General features: G+C 52.1%; 1 protein-coding gene across 1 annotated transcript; it reads right to left on the bottom strand.

Annotated features, from left to right (window-relative positions):
- Positions 1-21,116: 21,116 nt before the first annotated feature.
- On the bottom strand, positions 21,117-26,403 carry ABCF2 (ATP binding cassette subfamily F member 2). The gene is made up of 9 exons (XM_072132372.1): positions 26,277-26,403; positions 26,094-26,196; positions 25,737-25,832; positions 22,619-22,738; positions 22,256-22,345; positions 22,077-22,187; positions 21,814-22,005; positions 21,462-21,665; positions 21,117-21,377 (listed from the first exon to the last, which is right to left on the bottom strand). The coding sequence occupies exons 1-9, from the start codon at positions 26,348-26,350 to the stop codon at positions 21,252-21,254; spliced, it is 1,116 nt and encodes a 371-aa protein (XP_071988473.1). The 5' UTR covers positions 26,351-26,403; the 3' UTR covers positions 21,117-21,251.
- Between the last annotated feature and the right edge of the window lie 33 nt (positions 26,404-26,436).

The raw sequence follows: 26,436 nt of genomic DNA, 5'->3' as shown, positions 1-26,436 counted from the left end.
TAAATGTGGTATAGTCCAGGGCCCTGACCTGCTATAAATGTGGTACAGTCCAGGCCCCTGACCTGCTATAAATGTGGTACAGTCCAGGGCCCTGATATACTATAAATGTGGTACAGTCCAGGCCCCTGACCTGCTATAAATGTGGTACAGTCCAGGGCCCTGACCTGCTATAAATGTGGTACAGTCGAGGGGACTGATATACTATAAATGTGGTACAGTCCAGGACCCTGAGCTGTTATAAATGTGGTACAGTCCAGGACCCTGAGCTGTTATAAATGTGGTACAGTCCAGGCCCCTGACCTGCTATAAATGTGGTACAGTCCAGGGCCCTGACCTGCTATAAATGTGGTACAGTCCAGGCCCCTGACCTGCTATAAATGTGGTACAGTCCAGGGCCCTGATATACTATAAATGTGGTACAGTCCAGGACCCTGAGCTGTTATAAATGTGGTACAGTCCAGGACCCTGAGCTGTTATAAATGTGGTACAGTCCAGGCCCCTGACCTGCTATAAATGTGGTACAGTCCAGGGCCCTGACCTGCTATAAATGTGGTACAGTCCAGGCCCCTGACCTGCTATAAATGTGGTACAGTCCAGGGCCCTGATATACTATAAATGTGGTACAGTCCAGGACCCTGAGCTGTTATAAATGTGGTACAGTCCAGGCCCCTGACCTGCTATAAATGTGGTACAGTCCAGGGCCATGACCTGCTATAAATGTGGTACAGTCCAGGGCCCTGACCTGCTATAAATGTGGTACAGTCCAGGCTCCTGACCTGCTATAAATGTGATACAGTCCAGACCCCTGACCTGCTATAAATGTGATACAGTCCAGACCCCTGACCTGCTATAAATGTGGTACAGTCCAGGCCCCTGACCTGCTATAAATTTGGTACAGTCCAGGCCCCTGACCTGCTATAAATTTGGTACAGTCCAGGCCCCTGACCTGCTATAAATGTGGTACAGTCCAGACCCCCGACCTGCTATAAATGTGGTACAGTCCAGGCCCCTGACCTGCTATAAATGTGGTACAGTCCAGACCCCTGACCTGCTATAAATGTGATACAGTCCAGGCCCCTGACCTGCTATAAATGTGGTACAGTCCAGGCTCCTGACCTGCTATAAATGTGATACAGTCCAGACCCCTGACCTGCTATAAATGTGGTACAGTCCAGGCCCCTGACCTGCTATAAATTTGGTACAGTCCATGCCCCTGACCTGCTATAAATGTGGTACAGTCCAGACCCCCGACCTGCTATAAATGTGGTACAGTCCAGGCCCCTGACCTGCTATAAATGTGGTACAGTCCAGACCCCTGACCTGCTATAAATGTGGTACAGTCCAGGCTCCTGACCTGCTATAAATGTGGTACAGTCCAGGCCCCTGACCTGCTATAAATGTGGTACAGTCCAGGCCCCTGACCTGCTATAAATGTGGTACAGTCCAGGCCCCTGACCTGCTATAAATGTGGTACAGTCCAGGCTCCTGACCTGCTATAAATGTGGTACAGTCCAGGCCCCTGACCTGCTATAAATGTGGTACAGTCCAGGCCCCTGACCTGCTATAAATGTGGTACAGTCCAGGCCCCTGACCTGCTATAAATGTGGTACAGTCCAGGCCCCTGACCTGCTATAAATGTGGTACAGTCCAGGGCCCTGACCTGCTATAAATGTGGTACAGTCCAGGCCCCTGACCTGCTATAAATGTGGTACAGTCAAGGCCCTTGACCTGCTGTAAATGTGGTACAGTCCAGGCCCCTGACCTGCTGTAAATGTGGTACAGTCCAGGCCCCTGACCTGCTATAAATGTGGTACAGTCCAGGCCCCTGACCTGCTATAAATGTGGTACAGTCCAGGCCCCTGACCTGCTATAAATGTGGTACAGTCCAGGCCCCTGACCTGCTATAAATGTGGTACAGTCCAGGCCCCTGACCTGCTATAAATGTGGTACAGTCCAGGCCCCTGACCTGCTATAAATGTGGTACAGTCCAGGCCCCTGACCTGCTATAAATGTGGTACAGTCCAGACCCCTGACCTGCTATAAATGTGATACAGTCCAGGCCCCTGACCTGCTATAAATGTGATACAGTCCAGGCTCCTGACCTGCTATAAATGTGGTACAGTCCAGGCTCCTGACCTGCTATAAATGTGGTACAGTCCAGGCCCCTGACCTGCTATAAATGTGGTACAGTCCAGGCCCCTGACCTGCTATAAATGTGGTACAGTCCAGGCCCCTGACCTGCTATAAATGTGGTACAGTCCAGGCCCCTGACCTGCTATAAATGTGGTACAGTCCAGGCCCCTGACCTGCTATAAATGTGGTACAGTCCAGACCCCTGACCTGCTATAAATGTGGTACAGTCCAGGCCCCTGACCTGCTATAAATGTGATACAGTCCAGGCTCCTGACCTGCTATAAATGTGATACAGTCCAGGCCCCTGACCTGCTATAAATGTGGTACAGTCCAGACCCCTGACCTGCTATAAATGTGGTACAGTCCAGACCCCTGACCTGCTATAAATGTGGTACAGTCCAGGCCCCTGACCTGCTATAAATGTGGTACAGTCCAGGCCCTGACCTGCTATAAATTTGCTACAGTCCAGGCCCCTGACCTGCTATAAATGTGGTACAGTCCAGACCCCTGACCTGCTATAAATGTGGTACAGTCCAGGCCCCTGACCTGCTATAAATGTGGTACAGTCCAGGCCCCTGACCTGCTATAAATGTGGTACAGTCCAGGCCCCTGACCTGCTATAATTGTGGTACAGTCCAGGCCCCTGACCTGCTATAAATGTGGTACAGTCCAGACCCCTGACCTGCTATAAATGTGGTACAGTCCAGGCCCCTGACCTGCTATAAATGTGGTACAGTCCAGGCCCCTGACATGCTATAAATGTGGTACAGTCCAGGCTCCTGACCTGCTATAAATGTGGTACAGTCCAGGCCCCTGACCTGCTATAAATGTGGTACAGTCCAGGCCCCTGACCTGCTATAAATGTGGTACAGTCCAGACCCCTGACCTGCTATAAATGTGGTACAGTCCATGCATCTGACCTGCTATAAATGTGGTACAGTTCAGGCCCCTGACCTGCTATAAATGTGATACAGTCCAGACCCCTGACCTGCTATAAATGTGGTACAGTCCAGGCCCCTGACCTGCTATAAATGTGGTACAGTCCAGGCCCCTGACCTGCTATAAATGTGGTACAGTCCATGCATCTGACCTGCTATAAATGTGGTACAGTTCAGGCCCCTGACCTGCTATAAATGTGGTACAGTCCAGGCCCCTGACCTGCTATAAATGTGGTACAGTCCATGCCTCTGACCTGCTATAAATGTGGTACAGTCCAGACCCCTGACCTGCTATAAATGTGGTACAGTCCATGCATCTGACCTGCTATAAATGTGGTACAGTCCAGGCCCCTGACCTGCTATAAATGTGGTACAGTCCAGACCCCTGACCTGCTATAAATGTGGTACAGTCCATGCATCTGACCTGCTATAAATGTGGTACAGTCCAGGCCCCTGACCTGCTATAAATGTGGTACAGTTCAGGCCCCTGACCTGCTATAAATGTGGTACAGTCCAGGCTCCTGACCTGCTATAAATGTGGTACAGTCCAGGCCCCTGACCTGCTATAAATGTGGTACAGTCCAGGCCCCTGACCTGCTGTAAATGTGGTACAGTCCAGGCCCCTGACCTGCTATAAATGTGGTACAGTCCAGGCCCCTGACCTGCTATAAATGTGGTACAGTCCAGGCCCCTGACCAGCTATAAATGTGGTACAGTCCAGGCCCCTGACCTGCTATAAATGTGGTACAGTCCAGGCCCCTGACCTGCTATAAATGTGGTACAGTCCAGGCCCCTGACCTGATATAAATGTGGTACAGTCCAGGCCCCTGACCTGCTTTAAATGTGGTACAGTCCAGGCCCCTGACCTGCTATAAATGTGGTACAGTCCAGGCCCCTGACCTGCTATAAATGTGGTACAGTCCAGGCCCCTGACCTGCTGTAAATGTGGTACAGTCCAGGCTCCTGACCTGCTATAAATGTGGTACAGTCCAGGCCCCTGACCTGCTATAAATGTGGTACAGTCCAGGCCCCTGACATGCTATAAATGTGGTACAGTCCAGGCTCCTGACCTGCTATAAATGTGGTACAGTCCAGGCCCCTGACCTGCTATAAATGTGGTACAGTCCAGGCCCCTGACCTGCTATAAATGTGGTACAGTCCAGACCCCTGACCTGCTATAAATGTGGTACAGTCCATGCATCTGACCTGCTATAAATGTGGTACAGTTCAGGCCCCTGACCTGCTATAAATGTGATACAGTCCAGACCCCTGACCTGCTATAAATGTGGTACAGTCCAGGCCCCTGACCTGCTATAAATGTGGTACAGTCCAGGCCCCTGACCTGCTATAAATGTGGTACAGTCCATGCATCTGACCTGCTATAAATGTGGTACAGTTCAGGCCCCTGACCTGCTATAAATGTGGTACAGTCCAGGCCCCTGACCTGCTATAAATGTGGTACAGTCCATGCATCTGACCTGCTATAAATGTGGTACAGTTCAGGCCCCTGACCTGCTATAAATGTGGTACAGTCCAGGCCCCTGACCTGCTATAAATGTGGTACAGTCCATGCCTCTGACCTGCTATAAATGTGGTACAGTCCAGACCCCTGACCTGCTATAAATGTGGTACAGTCCATGCATCTGACCTGCTATAAATGTGGTACAGTTCAGGCCCCTGACCTGCTATAAATGTGGTACAGTCCAGGCTCCTGACCTGCTATAAATGTGGTACAGTCCAGGCCCCTGACCTGCTATAAATGTGGTACAGTCCAGGCCCCTGACCTGCTATAAATGTGGTACAGTCCAGGCCCCTGACCTGATATAAATGTGGTACAGTCCAGGCCCCTGACCTGCTTTAAATGTGGTACAGTCCAGGCCCCTGACCTGCTATAAATGTGGTACAGTCCAGGCCCCTGACCTGCTATAAATGTGGTACAGTCCAGGCCCCTGACCTGCTGTAAATGTGGTACAGTCCAGGCCCCTGACCTGCTATAAATGTAGTACAGTCCAGGCCCCTGACCTGCTATAAATGTGGTACAGTCCAGGCCCCTGACCTGCTATAAATGTGGTACAGTCCAGGCCCCTGACCTGCTATAAATGTGGTACAGTCCAGGCCCCTGACCTGCTATAAATGTGGTACAGTTCAGGCCCCTGACCTGCTATAAATGTGGTACAGTCCAGGCCCCTGACCTGCTATAAATGTGGTACAGTCCAGGCCCCTGACCTGCTATAAATGTGGTACAGTCCAGGCCCCTGACCTGCTATAAATGTGGTACAGTCCAGGCCCCTGACCTGCTATAAATGTGGTACAGTCCAGGCCCCTGACATGCTATAAATGTGGTACAGTCCAGGCTCCTGACCTGCTATAAATGTGGTACAGTCCATGCCTCTGACCTGCTATAAATGTGGTACAGTCCAGGCCCCTGACCTGCTATAAATGTGGTACAGTCCAGGCCCCTGACCTGCTATAAATGTGGTACAGTCCAGGCCCCTGACCTGCTATAAATGTGGTACAGTCCAGGCCCCTGACCTGCTATAAATGTGGTACAGTCCAGGCCCCTGACCTGCTATAAATGTGATACAGTCCAGGCTCCTGACCTGCTATAAATGTGGTACAGTCCAGGCTCCTGACCTGCTATAAATGTGGTACAGTCCATGCCTCTGACCTGCTATAAATGTGGTACAGTCCAGGCCCCTGACCTGCTCTGGGGGGCTTGGTTCTTGTGTGGGGGCTTGGCTCTTGTGTGGGGGCTTGGCTCTTGTGTGGGGGCTTGGTTCTTTTGTGGGGGGCTTGGTTCTTTTGTGGAGGGCTTGGTTCTTTTGTGGAGGGCTTGGTTCTTGTGTGGAGGGCTTGGTTCTTGTGTGGAGGGCTTGGTTCTTGTGTGGAGGGCTTGGTTCTTTTGTGGGGGGCTTGGTTCTTGTGTGGGGGCTTGGTTCTTGTGTGGGGGGCTTGGTTCTTTTGTGGAGGGCTTGGTTCTTTTGTGGAGGGCTTGGTTCTTCTGTGGGGGGCTTGGTTCTTCTGTGGGGGGCTTGGTTCTTTTGTGGAGGGCTTGGTTCTTTTGTGGAGGGCTTGGTTCTTCTGTGGGGGGCTTGGTTCTTGTGTGAGGGCTTGGTTCTTTTGTGGAGGGCTTGGTTCTTTTGTGGAGGGCTTGGTTCTTGTGTGGAGGGCTTGGTTCTTGTGTGGGGGGCTTGGTTCTTTTGTGGAGGGCTTGGTTCTTGTGTGGGGGGCTTGGTTCTTTTGTCCTGACATTATCAGGTGTCGGGCTCCAGTTGTCACCCAGTATATGGGTGCGTCTTGTCTTATTAATTGATTTTATAGTTTGTCTGGTTTGTGTATTCCGTAAAGCTTCATAGTTTTTTGCTACATGTCACGTTTCCCCCGTTTTTGCATTCATAGGATTCAGGACCTGTCCACATGGTGCAGTATTTCATGCGCTGCTTCTGTGGTGCTGGTGGGGACCGGAGCCCCGGGGGCTATGCCTGCTGGTATGGGGGCTGGGGGGCTGCACACAAGAGGTTTCCGATAACGAGGTCACCGGGAAGGGTCAGCGTCTCCTACAATCAGAGCAAAATGTAACTAAGAGCCTGGAGCGGCGACGGCTCCTTGTAGGACGAGGCTGCGTCCACTTCTATCCTCGGCCCAGGCAGGTTTAATATCAGACGCATTCATCTTCTATCCCAGATGCTAAACGTCGCACATGGAAGAAAGAAACCAGAAAGAAGTCACAAAAAGAGCAGCAAAACCATCAGAGATGAGATAAATGACCCCCATGGAGCTACAGGGAGCCCATAAGGAGGTTACCGATTCTCTGCCGTACGCGGAGCTACAGGGAGCCCATAAGGAGGTTTCCGATTCTCTGCCGTACGCGGAGCTACAGGGAGCCCATAAGGAGGTTTCCGATTCTCTGCCGTACGCGGAGCTACAGGGAGCCCATAAGGAGGTTTCCGATTCTCTGCCGTACACGGAGCTACAGGGAGCCCATAAGGAGGTTTCCGATTCTCTGCCGTACACGGAGCTACAGGGAGCCCATAAGGAGGTTACAGATTCTCTGCCGTACACGGAGCTATAGGGAGCCCATAAGGAGGTTACAGATTCTCTGCCGTACATGGAGCTACAGGGAGCCCATAAGGAGGTTACAGATTCTCTGCCGTACACGGAGCTACAGGGAGCCCATAAGGAGGTTACAGATTCTCTGCCGTACACGGAGCTACAAGGAGCCCATAAGGAGGTTACAGATTCTCTGCCGTACACGGAGCTACAGGGAGCCCATAAGGAGGTTTCCGATTCTCTGCCGTACACGGAGCTACAGGGAGCCCATAAGGAGGTTTCCGATTCTCTGACGTACACGGAGCTACAGGGAGCCCATAAGGAGGTTACAGATTCTCTGCCGTACACGGAGCTACAGGGAGCCCATAAGGAGGTTTCCACTTCTCTGCTGTACATGGAGCTATAGGGAGCCCATAAGGAGGTTTCCGATTCTCTGCCGTACACGGAGCTACAGGGAGCCTATAAGGAGGTTACAGATTCTCTGCCGTACACGGAGCTACAGGGAGCCCATAAGGAGGTTTCCACTTCTCTGCTGTACATGGAGCTACAGGGAGCCCATAAGGAGGTTTCCGATTCTCTGCCGTACACGGAGCTACAGGGAGCCCATAAGGAGGTTTCCGATTCTCTGCCGTACACGGAGCTACAGGGAGCCCATAAGGAGGTTACAGATTCTCTGCCGTACATGGAGCTACAGGGAGCCCATAAGGAGGTTTCCTATTCTCTGCCGTACACGGAGCTACAGGGAGCCCATAAGGAGGTTACCGATTCTCTGCCGTACACGGAGCTACAGGGAGCCCATAAGGAGGTTACCGATTCTCTGCCGTACACGGAGCTACAGGGAGCCCATAAGGAGGTTACAGATTCTCTGCCGTACACGGAGCTACAGGGAGCCCATAAGGAGGTTACAGATTCTCTGCCGTACACGGAGCTACAGGGAGCCCATAAGGAGGTTACCGATTCTCTGCCGTACACGGAGCTACAGGGAGCCCATAAGGAGGTTTCCGATTCTCTGCCGTACACGGAGCTACAGGGAGCCCATAAGGAGGTTTCCGATTCTCTGCCGTACACGGAGCTACAGGGAGCCCATAAGGAGGTTTCCGATTCTCTGCCGTACACGGAGCTACAAGGAGCCCATAAGGAGGTTACAGATTCTCTGCCGTACACGGAGCTACAGGGAGCCCATAAGGAGGTTTCCGATTCTCTGCCGTACACGGAGCTACAGGGAGCCCATAAGGAGGTTTCCGATTCTCTGACGTACACGGAGCTACAGGGAGCCCATAAGGAGGTTTCCGATTCTCTGCCGTACACGGAGCTACAGGGAGCCCATAAGGAGGTTTCCACTTCTCTGCTGTACATGGAGCTATAGGGAGCCCATAAGGAGGTTTCCGATTCTCTGCCGTACACGGAGCTACAGGGAGCCCATAAGGAGGTTTCCGATTCTCTGCTGTACACGGAGCTACAGGGAGCCCATAAGGAGGTTACAGATTCTCTGCCGTACACGGAGCTACAGGGAGCCCATAAGGAGGTTTCCGATTCTCTGCCGTACACGGAGCTACAGGGAGCCCATAAGGAGGTTTCCTATTCTCTGCCGTACACGGAGCTACAGGGAGCCCATAAGGAGGTTTCCGCTTCTCTGCCGTACACGGATCTACAGGGAGCCCATAAGGAGGTTTCCGATTCTCTGCCGTACACAGAGCTACAGGGAGCCCATAAGGAGGTTTCCGATTCTCTGCCGTACACGGAGCTATAGGGAGCCCATAAGGAGGTTTCCGATTCTCTGCCGTACACGGAGCTATAGGGAGCCCATAAGGAGGTTTCCTATTCTCTGCTGTACACGGAGCGGCTGCTGCTGCATTTCTCACCTTGTCGTCTTGGACAAAGTTTTTGCCGAAAATAAGATGTTGTTCAGAGATGTTTAACTTCCAGAGGAGAATATGAGCCGGTAAGTTGGGTGACAAGTCCTAAGGCCACGCAGGTCACATGACCAGGTGACATTTTCACAACTGGGTCTCAGAAAATTCCAGATTCCCCCAGAAATGACTGGTCCAGCAACAACATTGGGGGTCCGAGATATCGGCTACATTTCCCTGTGAGGGAGAAGCTGCTGTGGGAATCAGACGAGGACTTGGCTTCCTCAGGTTTTCCCCATTTTCTTCCAGCAGAACACAGGACCGTGGAGGATCCGTCCCAGTGATCGCATCGAGTATACTTCAGCGCACGGAGCACAGGGTCTTTTTTGTGTGAAGAGCTGATGTTTTCATTGGACATTGGGGGCGAGTACCGGAATCACCACAGGGAATAATCGTGTGGATATTACCATAGATCAGACCGTGAAGAGACCCGACAGGTTTAGCATTTTCTTTAGATTAGTTCTAGGGAAAGGGGATTTTAACTTTTAGGTTTTTACAACTTTTTGGGGAACCTGTGGCACAGAGCTGGTCAGACAGGTGAGTGACCGGCGCTGGATCACTGGAGCTCCTGCCCTTCGGTTCTTGCTGTCCAGGGATAATCACAATATCCGTCTATTGAATGGAATTTGTGTCCTCCAGACGCCAATACGAAAGTACTCGCCGGTAATTCGGTTTCCATCTAGTCCTCCATGACGGCCCACTTGGAGGATGCCCCTTGACCTCTGTAGTGATAGAATATGGCAAGAGAGCACGGGGAAGAGCGCTAATAGTGTCCATTATTGCTTTGGATGATACAGACAACATCACCAGCACTGGTAAGCATCCTCCATCCCTAAACGTAAGCCTGACCCATCCTATAGAGCAATGGTGGCTAACCTATGGCACGGGTGCCGGAGGTGGCACCCGGAGCCCTTGCTGTGGGCACTCAGGCCCTCACCAGAGATGACTCCAGGTATCTTCCTGCAGTCCCAGACAGCCCAGGACTTGCTGTGCACAGAGCTATAATAAGGTGACAGAGCTACTTGGGACTACTGGAGGAATTGGAAGATCTGGATTATCATTGTAGCTCCTGCTTCAGCCGACAAGTCTTCCTGTTTATGGGACCCTGGAGGGAAGCTGCAATGATCATCCAAATTTCTTCTATTTTCTGCTTTATTGATGTCCTCAGGGGCTGCTATCCATGAAAACTCTGACAGAGAAGGGAGTATAAATCACAATTTACATTTCTGTGTTGGCACTTTGCGATAAATAAGCGGGTCTTGGTTGTAGTTTGGGCACTCGGTCTCTCAAAGGTTCCCCATCACTGCTATAGAGCCTCCATTTCTCATCAGACAAACCTGTCTGACGCGCCCGTGAATGGCCACGTGTAGCCGCGCGCCCGTGAATGGCCCTGTGTAGCCGCGCGCGCGCGCGAATGGCCCTGTGTAGCCGCGCGCGCGCGAATGGCCCTGTGTAGCCGCGCGCGCGCGAATGGCCCTGTGTAGCCGCGCGCGCGCGCGAATGGCCCTGTGTAGCCGCGCGCGCGCGCGAATGGCCCTGTGTAGCCGCGCGCGCGCGCGAATGGCCATGTGTAGCCGCGCGCGCGCGAATGGCCATGTGTAGCAGTTTTTATCGTAAAACGTCAATACCACCTTTTATCAATTTTTCTAAACTATCTAGATGATTATTTATTGTTTTATTTATTCATTTATCATTTATATAATTTTTTATGAAAAATGTCTGAAAGTGAACTGGCACATTAGATGCACTTTATTATTATTATTTTTTTTCCATTTCACATTTTTTTGTACTCCTTTTGTCAACTAAGTACCAACTATATTTTATATCCCCAACTTCCCTTCTCCACCTGTCATTGTCCTATAGTCTTTGTACACTTGATAAAGGGGAACTTTAACCCCGAAACGCGTTGTGTTTCTCGACCTTTAATAAACCTATTTGTATATCACACTCTGAGTGCGCCTTCTGGTTGAATCACAAGCATAATTCCACTTGACCTCTGTAGGGACAGGAAGCAGAGAGGTTTAAAGCCTCCCACCCGCATCCTCCCGCCAGTGTCTACCAAATAGCTACACCGGTGGAAGATACAACACAAATACTTTTTGTTGTTACTTATAGTAAGTGACTATAAAACATGCAAAATAAAAGGAAGGGAAAAATATATAGGCCATATAGTATATATAGTCATGGAAGAATAGATAGAAACCGAGTTACCAGTGAGTACTAATTCACCATTTCCATAATATCCCCCATGACGGCCCACGTGGAGATCTACAAAATAAGTAGATTAGGGTGGGACCACGGCCTGGAGAACCTTCCGACTGAAGAGATCCTGGGAGCTGGGTAAGTCCAGACGGTAATGTTTAATAAAGGTGGATGGAGAAGCCCACGTAGCGGCCTTGCAAATTTGCTCAAGGGAAGCGCCTCTTCTTTCTGCCCAGGAGGATGACATGGATCTAGTGGAATGAGCTTTCAGGTTATGGGGAACCACTTTCCCTTGTTCTGTATAGCAAGTGGCTATGGCCATTCTTAACCCCCTGGCTATCGAAGTCTTGGATGCCTTTTCCCCTTTGTTCTTCCCCTGAAACTGAACAAAGATTATGATCCTTCCGCCAGGGATCTGTGGCTTGTAAATAAGCCAAGACTGAGCGTCTTACATCCAGGGAGTGCCACGATGCTTCCTTGCTTGAGGAGGGATTCTTGCAAAAGGATGGAAGGGTTATTTCCTGATTCTTGTGGAATTTGGAACGAAACTCGGATCTAGAGTGAGAATTATCCGGTCAGGAAGAATGCACATATAGGGTTCTCTAATGGAAATGGCCTAAAGTTCCCCCAATCTCCTAGCTGAAGTCACAGCTATTAAGAGAGAAGTCTTTAAGGTTACATTTTTTATACTAATATTCTCCAAAGGCTCAAAGGGAGGCCTGGGGAGAGCATCTAGTACCAGGGAGAGATCCCATGAAGGGACCCACTTCAAGATCTGAGGTCTGATCCTGGTTGCGGCTAAAATAAATCTTTTGACCCACTTGTGATCTGCCAGAGGATGGTCGAAGAAAGCACTTAGAGCCGAGATCTGCACCTTCAAGGTACTTGTAGATAGTCCGATTTCTAGGCCCCTTTGTAGGAAGTCCTAGACCTGCAAAATATTTGGATTAGCTTGAGAGGGGGGGGGGGGGGGCTAACCCCACAGAAAGTCACAAATCTTTTCCATATTTTGTGGTATATGGCAAAGGTAACCTTCTTCCTACTTGCCTTCAGTGTGGATATTACAGCTCTGGAGAGTCCTTGGGATCTCTGACTCAGGATCCAGGATGCCAGTTGAAGTTTCCCTGGATCTGGGTGAAATATCGGACACTGGTTCAGGAGGTCCTTCTGAACTGGTAGGATGAGTGGTTATTGAATGGACAGGGATCTCAGCAGCGGATACTAACTTCTTTTTGGCCAATTCGGGCAGATAAAAATCACCCTCGCCTGGTCGAGCAAGATCTTTTTGAGAACTCTTGCGATTAAGGGAATAGGGGGAAAGGCGTACACAAGACTTCCTTTCCGGGGATGGCTGAACGCATCCATGTGATCCCTGGACTCGCTGCACTCCAGAGAATAAAATTGCTGGCACTTCGGATTTCTTCTTGTGGCAAAGAGATAGATTTGGGGAATACCCCAGATGCTGGTTAAATGTAGAAATAACTCTTGGTTGAGACACCATTCGTTGGGTAAGACTTCCCTCCTGCTGAGGTAGTCTGCCTCTTGGTTTAAGGTTCCCTTCAGATGGGTGGCCGAGATGGAGAGGATGTTTTTCTCCACCCAGGAGAAGATGGTGTGAGCCAGATTTGATAGGACCGGAGATCTTGTACCCCCTTGTCTCCTTAGATAGGATACCGTCGTGATGTTGTCCGAGAGGATATGTATATGATGGTTTTCCAGGAGAGCTGTATTAGACCTTATTTCTCTCTAGTTTGAACTTTTCTTTGCTTGGGATGGAGTCCAGGATCCCTGCTCGTAGTGGGAAGGGAAGACTGCTCCCCATCCCGTGCTGCTTGCGTCTGTTACAATGGTTATACTTGGGAGGTGGTGCCAAGATACCCCTTTTCCCAGGTTTCTTGATTCTATCCACCACAGCAAGTCCCTCTTTACAAAGGATGGGATGGGGATCTTTTTGTCTAGCCCCGAGGACTTCCTGTTCCAGGGGCGTAGGATCCAATTCTGAAGAATCCGAGTGTGACTCTGACTCCAGGCGACTGAAGGAAGGCACGCTGTGAGGAGCCCCAGGATCTTCATCGCTTGTCTGACCGATATGGAGTCCTTCCTTCTGAAGGATCAAATCTGGTCTTTTATGTTGATTATCTTTTCCTGGGGAAGCAAAGACATTTGATGAGTTGAATTCAATATAACCCCAAAAATTTCTTGAGTGGAAGGTGTTAAATTTGATTTATGCAAATTGATTAACCATCCCAACTCAGAGAATTCCCAGGGAAGTTTCCCTTGCTGACGATAGGCTCTGCCTGTCCTTCCCTACAATTAGCAAACTGTCTAGGTAGGGAATAATGGATATGTTTTGTAGCCTTCAGAAGGCTACCACCTCCACCATGATCTTGGTAAAAACTCTCGGGGCTGATGATATACCAAACGGAAGTGCTCGGAACTGAAAATGTAGAATAGAACCCCCAGGAGAGAGGAGCGAGAATCTGAGATATCTCTGAGATGAGGGGTGAATAGGTACATGATAGTATGCATCTTGCAGATCTAATGTGCACATTTAGGAGTTTGTGTGAATTAGCTGGGTAGCAGTTCTTACCGACTCAATGCGAAATCTTCTGTATGTGGTGAAGTGGTTTAGCCCCTTTAGATTTATGATCAGCCGGTTTGATCCATTCGTTTTTTTGATTAAGAACAGAGGGGAGTAGAACCCTGACCTTTCTTTCTCTCGAGGAACAGGCACCACCACTCCCAAGTGGACGAGATGAGATGCTTCCTGCCACATGAGGGAATGGGTAGAGAGAGAAGCAGAGGGTAAAGGAGGGATAAAACTTGAGGAGGGGGGGGGGGTACATAAATTCTATCTTGTATCCTGATAGCATAATATTCAGAATCCAGGGATTCGTCATGATTGGGATACGAATCCAAGAAGTGTTCTTTCCACCGATGTGGCAGCTAGATTTGACTTAAGGCTTAGCATTGATTAGTCTTCTTCAAAAAGGCTTCTGATTTTCTATCCATTGGATCCCTGAGTTGGGCTGAGTCTTCAAAGGGAAGATCCATCTTTTTCAAGACTTTAGACACCTCCACGTCTACTTTTGGAAATGAGTCCCAATCTTTTGATTCTTCTTGAAATCTGAAGTTCTTGGAAATCTCGATCTTTCTCTCAGGATCCTTCCATTCTTCACTAATTAACCCCATTAAGTGGAAAGACACAATGTTTCTTGGCTTTTAGACCGCTAAATAGCTCGTCTTCACGGGATAAAGGAGGCACCTCATCTTCTAAATTCAATGTTTCCCACATAGCTTTTAGGAGGTTGTCCAGATCATCATTATGGAACAAACGACGGGAATCGGTTGCTTGATCGGGATCCTGTTGTTCCTGATCTTCTACCATAGAGCAAGATGGGGAGTCTGAAATGCAACCTTCTTCCTCCTCTGCTGAGGAGACTGATACAACTCTCGGTTTTTTCTGCGGGGGAGCTCCCTGAGTGGCGGCTGCAACTGAAGAAACTGCCTTTTGAAAAAGTTTTTAGTTCATCCATAAAGGACGTCTTTTCTTCCCGCATTAATTCCTCAATACAGGCTCTACAAATAGGCTTTTTATAAGCCTCTGGTAGAGTATGCAGGCACATATTACATTTTTTAGCAGGGTTTTCACTCTTCTCAGGTTTTTCCCTACTAGACTTCTCGGCTTTGCCCGATTTGTCTTCTTTCCCCTTATACCCTTGTTCCTGGGGGAGGAAGGCAAAGGAATAATGACCTGGTGTTCCCAAACACACAAAAAAAAAACAGAACCTGCCATACAGCACCTCTCATGTGAACCGGCGGGTGGAGTAGGCCCAAGTCTGCCTCATTAGCCATTTTCTGTCTGGGACAGCAAACACTCCGAGCATAGACCTCAGATCAACTGACAACCCGCTCTGAGGTTTAAATACCTTTATGGGGAGCCCATTCCTCTTTGCAGGTGACCCCCATCGGTGTTCCACGCTATCATGCTGTAACGATGGCAACTAGACAACTCCCACGTCACTTCCGGCCGCGATCGGAAGTCGTCATTGGCTGCAGGGGATGCCTGGGAAATGTAGTTTTAGTACATTTCTGCGTCCGCCCCGATCCACCTGGCCGCCGGAGAGGACGAGTGCCGGACCGAAAATGATCCTGGGAAGGCCCGCACCAGGCGTACCGACCGAGGACCGACCGGAGGGGAACCTAGACCGAAGTCAGCGAACCCCAGGTAAGAGAAACATAGAAAAATTTTTCTTTTCTTTTTAAAAATAACGTCCCGCCCCCACCCCCTTAGGAGGAGAGAGACCCTCTCTTGACCTGACCCCTGTAGGGACAGGAAGAACACTGGGGGGAGGATGCAGGTGGGAGGCTTTTAACCTCTCTGCTTCCTGTTCCTACAGAGGACAAGGGGCATCCTCCAAGTGGGCCGTCATGGGGGACGTTATGGAAATGGTGAATTAGTACTCACCAGTAATTTGGTTTCCATCTAGTCCTCCATGACGGCCCACTTGGAGGATGCCCCTTGTCCTCTGTAGGGACAGGAAGCAGAGAGGTTAAAAGCCTCCCACCCGCATCCTCCCGCCAGTGTCTACCAAATAACTTCACCGGTGGAAGGTAAAAGAAAAAATTTTATTTGTATGTTAAATATTCACATACACTTACAGTACAGGAAACATAGGGAGGGAAAATATACAGGCAGTCATGGAGGACTAGATGGAAACCGAATTACCGGTGAGTACTAATTCCCCATTTCCAAAACATCCTCCATGACGGCCCACTTGGAGATCTACCAAATAAGTAGAAACTCTAGGGTGGGACCACAGCCTGGAGAACCTTCCTCCCAAAGGAGAGGTCTTGAGAACTTGGCAAGTCCAGACGCTAGTGTTTTATGAAGGTAGATGGTGAGGCCCAGGTGGCCGCCTTGCAAATCTGCTCGAGTGATGCGCCTCTTCTTTCGGCCCAGGAGGCCGACATATCCCTAGTGGAATGAGCCTTTAGATTAGTAGGAACCTCCTTCCATTGCAACGTATAGCAGGTAGAAATAGCCAACTTCAGCCATCTTGTTATCGATACCTTGGAGGCTTTTTTCCCCTTATTTTTCCCTGGAATTGAATAAACAGGTTATGATCAATGCGCCAGGGTTCTGTAGCCTGTAAATAAGCTAACACAACACATCTTACATCCAGAAGATGCCACGAGGCTTCGTCACTAGAAGAGGGATTCTCGTAGAAGGACGGGAGGGTGATCTCCTGGCTCCTGTGGAATTTTGATACCACCTTGGGAACGAAACCAGGGTCTAGAGTAAGAATAATACGGTCAGGAAGAATACGCATATAGGGTTCTCTGATGGAAATAGCCTGAAGTTCCCCCAATCTCTTGGCTGTAGTAACAGCAATCAGTAGAGTAGTTTTTAGCGTTAAATTTTTAATGCTGGTACTATCCAGAGGTTCAAAGGGAGGTCTGTAAAGTGCGTCTAAGACTAAGGTGAGATCCCACGTAGGAGTCCTCCTAAGAATCTGAGGTCTGATTCTGGAGGAGGCTAGGATAAATCTCTTGACCCACCTGTGGTCTGCAAGGGGAAAATCAAAAAAAGCGCCCGAGACCTGCACCTTCAGGGTGCTAGTGGAAAGGCCCAATTCCAGGCCCTTCTGCAGAAAGTCCAGGATCTGGAAAATATTTGGGCTGAGTTGAGATGGAGGATTATCCCCACAAAAAGACACAAACCTCTTCCAAATTTTGTGATAAATGGCAAAAGTAACTTTTTTTCTACTTGCCTTAAGTGTGGTTACTACAGCCCTGGAAAGACCCTGCGATCTCAAGAAGTCGGACTCAGGATCCAAGCTGCTAGCTGAAGCTTCCCCGGGTCTGGATGTAGAATAGCAGAATAGGACCCCGATGCAGAAGATCCTTCCTCGGAGGCAATATCACCGGTTGCTGGATGGCCAGGGATGTCCGCAGGGGGTACCAGTCCTTCTTTGACCAGTTCGGGCAGATGAGTATTACCCTTGTATGGTCCATAAGGATCTTTCTGAGGACCCTTGCGACTGAGTTCTCCCTTGTGGCGAAGAGGTCGATCCGCGGGATGCCCCAAAGATCTGTCAACTGGCGGAAGATTTCCTGATTGATGCACCATTCGTTGGGAGAGAAGTCTGCTTCCTTGTTCAGAACTCCCTTCAGGTGAGTTGCAGAAAGGGAGAGTATGTTTTCTTCTGCCCAGGAAAAGATGGTGCGAGTTAGGGAGGAAAGAGCTACTGACCTTGTACCTCCTTGTCGTCTCAAAGTAAGACACCGCCGTGATGTTGTCCAACATGGTTCTTTAAAAGCAGGGGATTGGACCTTAAGGCTTCCCAGACAGCTCGTAGTTCCCGATAATTTGATGGATTCTTTGCTAGTGAAGGGGTCCAAGATCCCTGGGCGTAGTGCGAGGGGAAGACTGCTCCCCAGCCCAGACTGCTTGCATCAGTCGTGATGGTAAGACACTGAAGGCAGTGCCAAGGAACCCCTTTTTCCAGATTCTTCAACTCCAACCACCATTGAAGGTCTCTTTTTACCGGGGATGGAATGGTGACCTTTTTGTCCAACCCCAAGGATCTCCGGTTCCAAGAACGGAGGATCCAACTCTGCAGAGTGCGACAATGGCTCTGGCTCCAGATGGGAGGCAGGCCGTAAAGAGACCAAGAACCTTCATTGCTTCTCGGATTGTAATGGAGGTTTTTTTTCTGAAGGAGCGAATTTGAAGTCTTAGACCATCTGCTTTTTCCTGAGGGAGAAAGGACATCATAAGAGTAGAGTTCAACATAACTCCTAAAAATTTCTTGTAAGTGGAAGGAGATAGATCTGATTTTTGGGTGTTGATTAGCCACCCCAGATCTGAGAGTTCCCTCATGGTAATATCTCTTGCTGTAATGAGATCTGATCTGTCTTTCCCCACAATCAGAAGGTAGTCTAAATATGGAACGATAGACACATTCTGCAGCCTCAGGAATGCAATGACCTCCACCATAATTTTTTTTTCTGGAGAAAGGACTGAAAATCTGAGGAACCTTTGAGAAGAGTGGTGAATTGGAACGTGGTAATAGGCGTCCCGAAGGTCTATCGTGCACATATAGTAATCAGTGTAAATAAGCTAAGTAGCGGATCTTACCGATTCCATGTGAAACCTCCTGTAGGTGATGAAGCGGTTTAGGGATTTTAAATTTATGATCAGCCGATTCGATCCATTGGGTTTCTTGACCAGGAACAGTGGAGAGTAGAAGCCCGTCTTTTCTTGGTCTCGAGGAACCGGAACGACCACTCCCGAATGGATGAGGGATGAAACATCCTGCCAAATATGAGAATGGGTAGAAGAAGAGGTAGAGGATAAGGGGGAAATAAATCTTGAAGGAGGGTAGGTGCTGAATTCTATTCTGTAGCCAGAACTGACAATGTTCAAGACCCAGGGGTTTGAGGTAATAGAAGTCCATTGAGAGGTGAACTCTAGGAGACGCCCCCCTACTCTGGCGTCACTGCTTCTTTCCCCCAGAGTTGTCCGGAGGATTGGAGAACAGAAACCCCCTGCCTCTGCCTCCATTGGAGTAACTCCAGCACCCCTGTTTACCTTTCCCCCGAAAGGAATCTTTAGGGTTCTTGAAGGGGCGAAATGAAGGTCTCTTGGAGGATGTTCTGTTTTTGGGAAAACCTTTTTTCTTATCTGAGGAATTCTCTAAAATGGCGTCCAACTCTGGACTAAAGACAAAATCGCCTGTGAAGGGTATGCTGCAGAGCTTAGACTTAGAGCGTATATCACCACCCCACTGTTTAAGCCATAAGGCTCTACTTGTTGCGTTTGTTAACGCCCCCTCCTTGGCTACAAAACGGACACCCTCAGCGGAGGCGTCTGCCAAGAAGGCAGTGGCAGATCTTAAAAGCGGAATGCTTTCCAGTAGGGTCGCTCTGGGAGTACCTTCTCTAATATGTGATTCCAGTTAATTCAGCCAGAAATAAAGGGTCCTTGCAACAGAGGTAGCAGATAGGTTGGATTTTAAACTAAACATCGATGTCTCCCAGGCTTTTTTGAGAAGAGTGTTGGACTTCTGGTCCATGGGATCCCTGAGCTATGCGGAGTCCTCAAAGGGAAGGTCTGTTTTTTTGACCACCTTCGTTACTTGCACGTCTACCTTCGGGAAAGAGTCCCAAACCTTAGAGACTTCTTGATCAAAGACGAGACACTTCTTGAAGCTTTTAGAAGTTATGATCTTCCTTTCCGGGTCCCTCCGTTCTTCCGTGATTAACCCCTTCAAGGTATCATTAACTGGAAAAACACGTTGTTTTTTGGCCCTTAGGCCCCCGAACAATTTGTCCTCCCGAGACATACAGGGAACCTCCTCTTCAATATTTAGCGCTTCCCGGATCGCCTTCAAGAGGTTATCCAGATCATCTACCTGAAATAGGTGACGGGAATCCAATTTTTCACTGGTATCTTGGGAATCTTGTTCCTCTGTGTCCACTAGGGAACAGGACGGACCCTCAGAATCATAATTTTCTTCCTCAGAAGAAGAGATATCCACTAATCTAGGTTTTTTAGGAGGAGGATCTTTTTGTGTCGCAGATGCCACTGAAGCCATAACCTTATCTTCAATAAAGGACTTTAACTCATCCATGAATTATGTTTTTTCCCCCTGCATAAATTCGTCAATACAGGGTCTGCATATGGGTTTTGCGTATGATTCGGGCATAAACTGGAGACACATATTACACTTCCTAGCAGAGGTCCTACTCTTCATAGCACGGTTGGACTTGCTGGGTTTCTCAGACCTTTCTGATCTGTCCTCTTTGCCTTTCCCCTTAGACCCTTGATCCTAAGGGGGAAAGGTGAGGAAAGTAACTAACTTGGGGTTCTAGTATGTATCATAGATACTATAAGAACATGCCATATAGCACCACTTACGTGACCAGGAGGGTGGAGTAGGCCCAAGTCTACCTCATCAGCCATAACAACAGTCTGGGACGGCAACCAAACAGCACACTATCGGCACCAGGCACAAACGGACGTCGAAAAACTGGATGTTTAAATACCTTATCGGGGAGCCCATCCCCCATGCAGGTGGCAGTGGAGCTGATCAGCGGTGGTTCCGTGACGTTGCGGCCCTACTTCCGGTCGCGGCCAGAAGTCGTCACGGAGTGCGAAGGACGCCTGTGAACTGAACCTCCCCAAGCGCCCGCGCGTCCTCGCATGAGCCCGATGTCGGCCGCTAAGGAGAACGGGAAGCCGGACCAGCAGGGACCAGGGAGGAGAGATCCAGCCGTGGGCCCGATCCGGAGAAGAACTACAGCCTGCAATAGGCCGGCGTAACCCCAGGTAAGTTTGGAAAAAACGCCCCCCCCCCCCCCCCCCACCACTTAGAGGAGAGAGAGGCCCTCTCTTAACCTGCCCTCTGTAGGGACAGGAAGACACTGGCGGGAGGATACGGGCGGGAGGCTTTTAACCTCTCTGCTTCCTGTCCCTACAGAAGTCAAGGGGCATCCTCAAGTGGGCCGTCATGGAGGACGTTTTGGAAAAATAAGTTTTTGCTGTTTTGGCTTCTTAAAGGTTCCACCTCACTGCCCTAGGCTCCAGGCATGTGCTGCAGTATATGGGGAGTGATCGGTGGCATCAAACAACCGATGATCCTTCTACATACAGTCACAGCAGCCTCCGGTGCTAAGAGATCCTGGAGGTTTGGTTCATTCAGTCTAACAATCCCAGAGGAAGCGTCCAGGAGCGATCCCCATCCAGCCAGCAGTGTGGTGTGGACTGGGGCTCCAGGCATCAGTCATATGTGATGCTCCAATGCTTGTCACAGCCCAGAGTAATGGCAGGACGGCCGTGGAGCGTGACGCCTGGCGGCGGCAGAGGAGACGCGGCTTCTGAGTTTGTCTTTATTTTGTCTTTTCAGTTACAGATAAATAATTATTTTTTTTTTAAAAAATAACAAGAAAAACTAAATTTGCTGATGGATGATGAGAGCGCGGGCTCCTGGTGCACATCTGCGGGGGAGGCTCAGTTGCCCTTTCGTGTCGGTTCGTCGTCACCTAGCCGGGACTTGAGATGCTGTTTGTAGGACAAGATGTCTCCTGACCACTTGGTGACGGCTTGTTTCTCGCACACCCAGATCTCCTGAGCCACCTAAAATAAGAGCAAGAAGCCATCACGCTGCTCTAGATGGAAAAGCACAGACAAGACTCCAGCGACAGACCCGTGACCCCTCACCTGCTGGATCAGCCGGAAGTCATGGCTCACCAGCATCATCCCCCCTTCAAAGTCGTTGATGGCATCGGCCAGGGCATCGATGGTCTCAATGTCCAAGTGATTGGTAGGTTCATCCAAGAAGAGCATGTGCGGGTTCTGCCACGCCAGCCAGGCAAAGCACACGCGGCACTTCTGCCCATCGGACAGATTACGGATCGGACTCACCTGAACAGCAAAGGTTTAAGAGCGTTAACTACAGGGAGGAAGCAACACGTGAGGGCAACGTCAGAGGGTCTACAGGGGACAAACCCTTGTGTGCCACATCTCCTCTGCTGACCGTGCGTGTTAACCCGGGGAGGGGGGGGGCACTCACCTGCTGCTTTCCGGTCAGTCCGTACCTCCCGATGATCTTCCTCATCTCCTCCTTCTCCTTGATCTCAGGGTAACACTTCATCATGTATTCGAGGGGGGACAGGTCCAGGTCCAGCTGTTCCGTCAGATGCTGATGGTATCTTCCGATCTTCACATGTGAATGTTTCCTGATCATCCCGTCCGAGGGCAGCAGCTACAGACAGGACACAGGTTCAGCACTGAGTGGGAGGAGAGCAGAGCACAGACACAGGCGCAGCTCCTCACCTCCCCGGTCAGCAGCTTCAGGAGAGTGGACTTCCCAGCTCCATTGGGTCCTACCAGGGCCACTCTGGTATCAAGGTCTATGCCAAATTCCAGGTTCCTGTATATGAGGGGCTGTACAATGGAGAGAGAAGGTTACACGTGGCCTCTCGTGGCTGAAGCTTAGGCCTGCAGATCCTTACCCCGTCTGCAGTGTAGCGGAAGCTGACGTTCTGCACCATGATGACCGGAGGAGGGATCTTTCCACAGGACGGGAAGCAGAAGGACAACGTCTACAAGACAAGGCGTGCGTCAGCCGTCACTAGTATTACAGCACAGGAGAGGGAGCGCAGGAGGCCCCCACCCACCTTGTCAGAGACCCCCACCCACCTTGTCAGAGGCCCCCACCCACCTTGTCAGAGGCCCCCACCCACCTTGTCAGAGGCCCCCACCCACCTTGTCAGAGGCCCCCACCCACCTTGTCAGAGGCCCCCACCCACCTTGTCAGAGGCCCCCACCCACCTTGTCAGAGGCCCCCACCCACCTTGTCAGAGGCCCCCACCCACCTTGTCAGAGACCACTCGTTCTGTCAGGCCTGAGGACATCATCTTCTGGAGCGTCTTCTCTTTGCTCTGCGCCTGACGAGCCAACTTAGCGCTGCCATGACCAAAGCGGGCAATGTAATTCTGGAGGAAGGAGGTGCAGGCACTTCATGAGGGCACATATACCCCGCTCCCTACCATCACATGTGCTCCCCCTGCCCCCGCTCCCTACCATCACATGTGCTCCCCCTGCCCCCGCTCCCTACCATCACATGTGCTCCCCCTGCCCCCGCTCCCTACCATCACATGTGCTCCCCCTGCCCCCGCTCCCTACCATCACATGTGCTCCCCCTGCCCCCGCTCCCTACCATCACATGTGCTCCCCCTGCCCCCGCTCCCTACCATCACATGTGCTCCCCCTGCCCCCGCTCCCTACCATCACATGTGCTCCCCCTGCCCCCGCTCCCTACCATCACATGTGCTCCCCCTGCCCCCGCTCCCTACCATCACATGTGCTCCCCCTGCCCCCGCTCCCTACCATCACATGTGCTCCCCCTGCCCCCGCTCCCTACCATCACATGTGCTCCCCCTGCCCCCGCCCCCTACCATCACATGTGCTCCCCCTGCCCCCTACCATCACATGTGCTCCCCCTGCCCCCTACCATCACATGTGCTCCCCCTGCCCCCTACCATCACATGTGCTCCCCCTGCCCCCTACCATCACATGTGCTCCCCCTGCCCCCGCTCCCTACCATCACATGTGCTCCCCCTGCCCCCGCTCCCTACCATCACATGTGCTCCCCCTGCCCCCGCCCCCTACCATCACATGTGCTCCCCCTGCCCCCTACCATCACATGTGCTCCCCCTGCCCCTGCCCCCTACCATCACATGTGCTCCCCCTGCCCCCGCTCCCTACCATCACATGTGCTCCCCCTGCCCCCGCCCCCTACCATCACATGTGCTCCCCCTGCCCCCGCTCCCTACCATCACATGTGCTCCCCCTGCCCCCTACCATCACATGTGCTCCCCCTGCCCCTGCCCCCTACCATCACATGTGCTCCCCCTGCCCCCGCTCCCTACCATCACATGTGCTCCCCCTGCCCCCGCTCCCTACCATCACATGTGCTCCCCCTGCCCCCGCTCCCTACCATCACATGTGCTCCCCCTGCCCGCTCCCTACCATCACATGTGCTCCCCCTGCCCGCTCCCTACCATCACATGTGCTCCCCCTGCCCCCGCCCCCTACCATCACATGTGCTCCCCCTGCCCCCTACCATCACATGTGCTCCCCCTGCCCCCTACCATCACATGTGCTCCCCCTGCCCCTGCCCCCTACCATCACATGTGCTCCCCCTGCCCCCGCTCCCTACCATCACATGTGCTCCCCCTGCCCCCGCCCCCTACCATCACATGTGCTCCCCCTGCCCCCGCCCCCTACCATCACATGTGCTCCCCCTGCCCCCTACCATCACATGTGCTCCCCCTGCCCCTGCCCCCTACCATCACATGTGCTCCCCCTGCCCCCGCTCCCTACCATCACATGTGCTCCCCCTGCCCCCGCCCCCTACCATCACATGTGCTCCCCCTGCCCCCGCTCCCTACCATCACATGTGCTCCCCCTGCCCCCGCTCCCTACCATCACATGTGCTCCCCCTGCCCGCTCCCTACCATCACATGTGCTCCCCCTGCCCCCGCTCCCTACCATCACATGTGCTCCCCCTGCCCCCGCTCCCTACCATCACATGTGCTCCCCCTGCCCCCGCTCCCTACCATCACATGTGCTCCCCCTGCCCCCGCTCCCTACCATCACATGTGCTCCCCCTGCCCCCGCTCCCTACCATCACATGTGCTCCCCCTGCCCCCGCTCCCTACCATCACATGTGCTCCCCCTGCCCCGCTCCCTACCATCACATGTGCTCCCCCTGCCCCCGCTCCCTACCATCACATGTGCTCCCCCTGCCCCGCTCCCTACCATCACATGTGCTCCCCCTGCCCCCGCTCCCTACCATCACATGTGCTCCCCCTGCCCCGCTCCCTACCATCACATGTGCTCCCCCTGCCCGCTCCTACCATCACATGTGCTCCCCCTGCCCCGCTCCCTACCATCACATGTGCTCCCCCTGCCCGCTCCCTACCATCACATGTGCTCCCCCTGCCCCCTCCCTACCATCACATGTGCTCCCCCTGCCCCGCTCCCTACCATCACATGTGCTCCCCCTGCCCCTACATCACATGTGCTCCCCCTGCCCCCGTCCCTACCATCACATGTGCTCCCCCTGCCCGCTCCCTACCATCACATGTGCTCCCCCTGCCCGCTCCCTACCATCACATGTGCTCCCCCTGCCCGCTCCCTACATCACATGTGCTCCCCCCTGCCCCGCTCCCTACCATCACATGTGCTCCCCCTGCCCCCTACCATCACATGTGCTCCCCCTGCCCCCTACCATCACATGTGCTCCCCCTGCCCGCTCCCTACCATCACATGTGCTCCCCCTGCCCGCTCCCTACCATCACATGTGCTCCCCCTGCCCGCTCGCCTACCATCACATGTGCTCCCCCTGCCCCCGCTCCCTACCATCACATGTGCTCCCCCTGCCCGCTCGCCTACCATCACATGTGCTCCCCCTGCCCCCGCTCCCTACCATCACATGTGCTCCCCCTGCCCCCGCTCCCTACCATCACATGTGCTCCCCCTGCCCCCGCTCCCTACCATCACATGTGCTCCCCCTGCCCCCTACCATCACATGTGCTCCCCCTGCCCCCTACCATCACATGTGCTCCCCCTGCCCGCTCCCTACCATCACATGTGCTCCCCCTGCCCGCTCCCTACCATCACATGTGCTCCCCCTGCCCCCGCTCCCTACCATCACACGTGCTCCCCCTGCCCCCGCTCCCTACCATCACATGTGCTCCCCCTGCCCCCGCTCCCTACCATCACATGTGCTCCCCCTGCCCCCGCTCCCTACCATCACATGTGCTCCCCCTGCCCGCTCCCTACCATCACATGTGCTCCCCCTGCCCCCGCTCCCTACCATCACATGTGCTCCCCCTGCCCCCGCTCCCTACCATCACATGTGCTCCCCCTGCCCCCGCTCCCTACCATCACATGTGCTCCCCCTGCCCGCTCCCTACCATCACTCACCTTCATATGTGCTATCTGATCCTGCTCCCAGTTGAACCTCTTCATCTGATTCTCCTCCAGCTCCAGCCGCGTCTTCACGTACTGATCGTAATTCCCCTGCACAGAGAGACGAGCGCGTTATCTGCACGGACACCTCGTATCTTACTGACTGCGGGTTACAACTAGAAGTTTCTTAGGAAAATTGTTATGGCGCGTTGACACGTTCTGCTAGCATCGCTTTGGTAATGCTACGCTAGCGCACACAGGGCGGGGCGTTTCCCTGGAAATGGATATGCGATGGTCCCAAGCCCCGCCCCCTGTGCGCTGGCGGAGCACGTGAACGCGCCATGAGGCAGCCGAGGCGCGGGGCTCACTCACCGTGTAATACTTCAGCTTACGGTTGTGCAGATGGATTATGTTTGTACAAACTCCATTGAGAAAATCCTGAGAATGTGACACCATGACCAGGATTCTCCGGAACCTGCGAGCAAAGACAGCGACGTATGAGAAGCCGACGAGAGACCCCAATCCAGGGGACCCCCAGAGGGCAGCCATACTTACTGCTTGAGCTCCTCCTCCAGCCACACACACGCCTCCAGGTCCAGGTGATTGGTCGGCTCATCAAGTAATAACATAAAGGGGCGGATGAAGAGGGCCCTGAGAAGACAACGCCATCAGTACATGTGTGCGGCAGGACGAGGGCGGAGCCCCAGGGCGGCCG

The sequence above is a fragment of the Engystomops pustulosus genome, unplaced genomic scaffold, assembly GCF_040894005.1.
Source record: "Engystomops pustulosus unplaced genomic scaffold, aEngPut4.maternal MAT_SCAFFOLD_444, whole genome shotgun sequence".
Classification (NCBI taxonomy): domain Eukaryota; kingdom Metazoa; phylum Chordata; class Amphibia; order Anura; family Leptodactylidae; genus Engystomops; species Engystomops pustulosus.
Note: the sequence above shows the minus strand (reverse complement) of the source record. Positions and strands in the feature narration are given on the sequence as shown.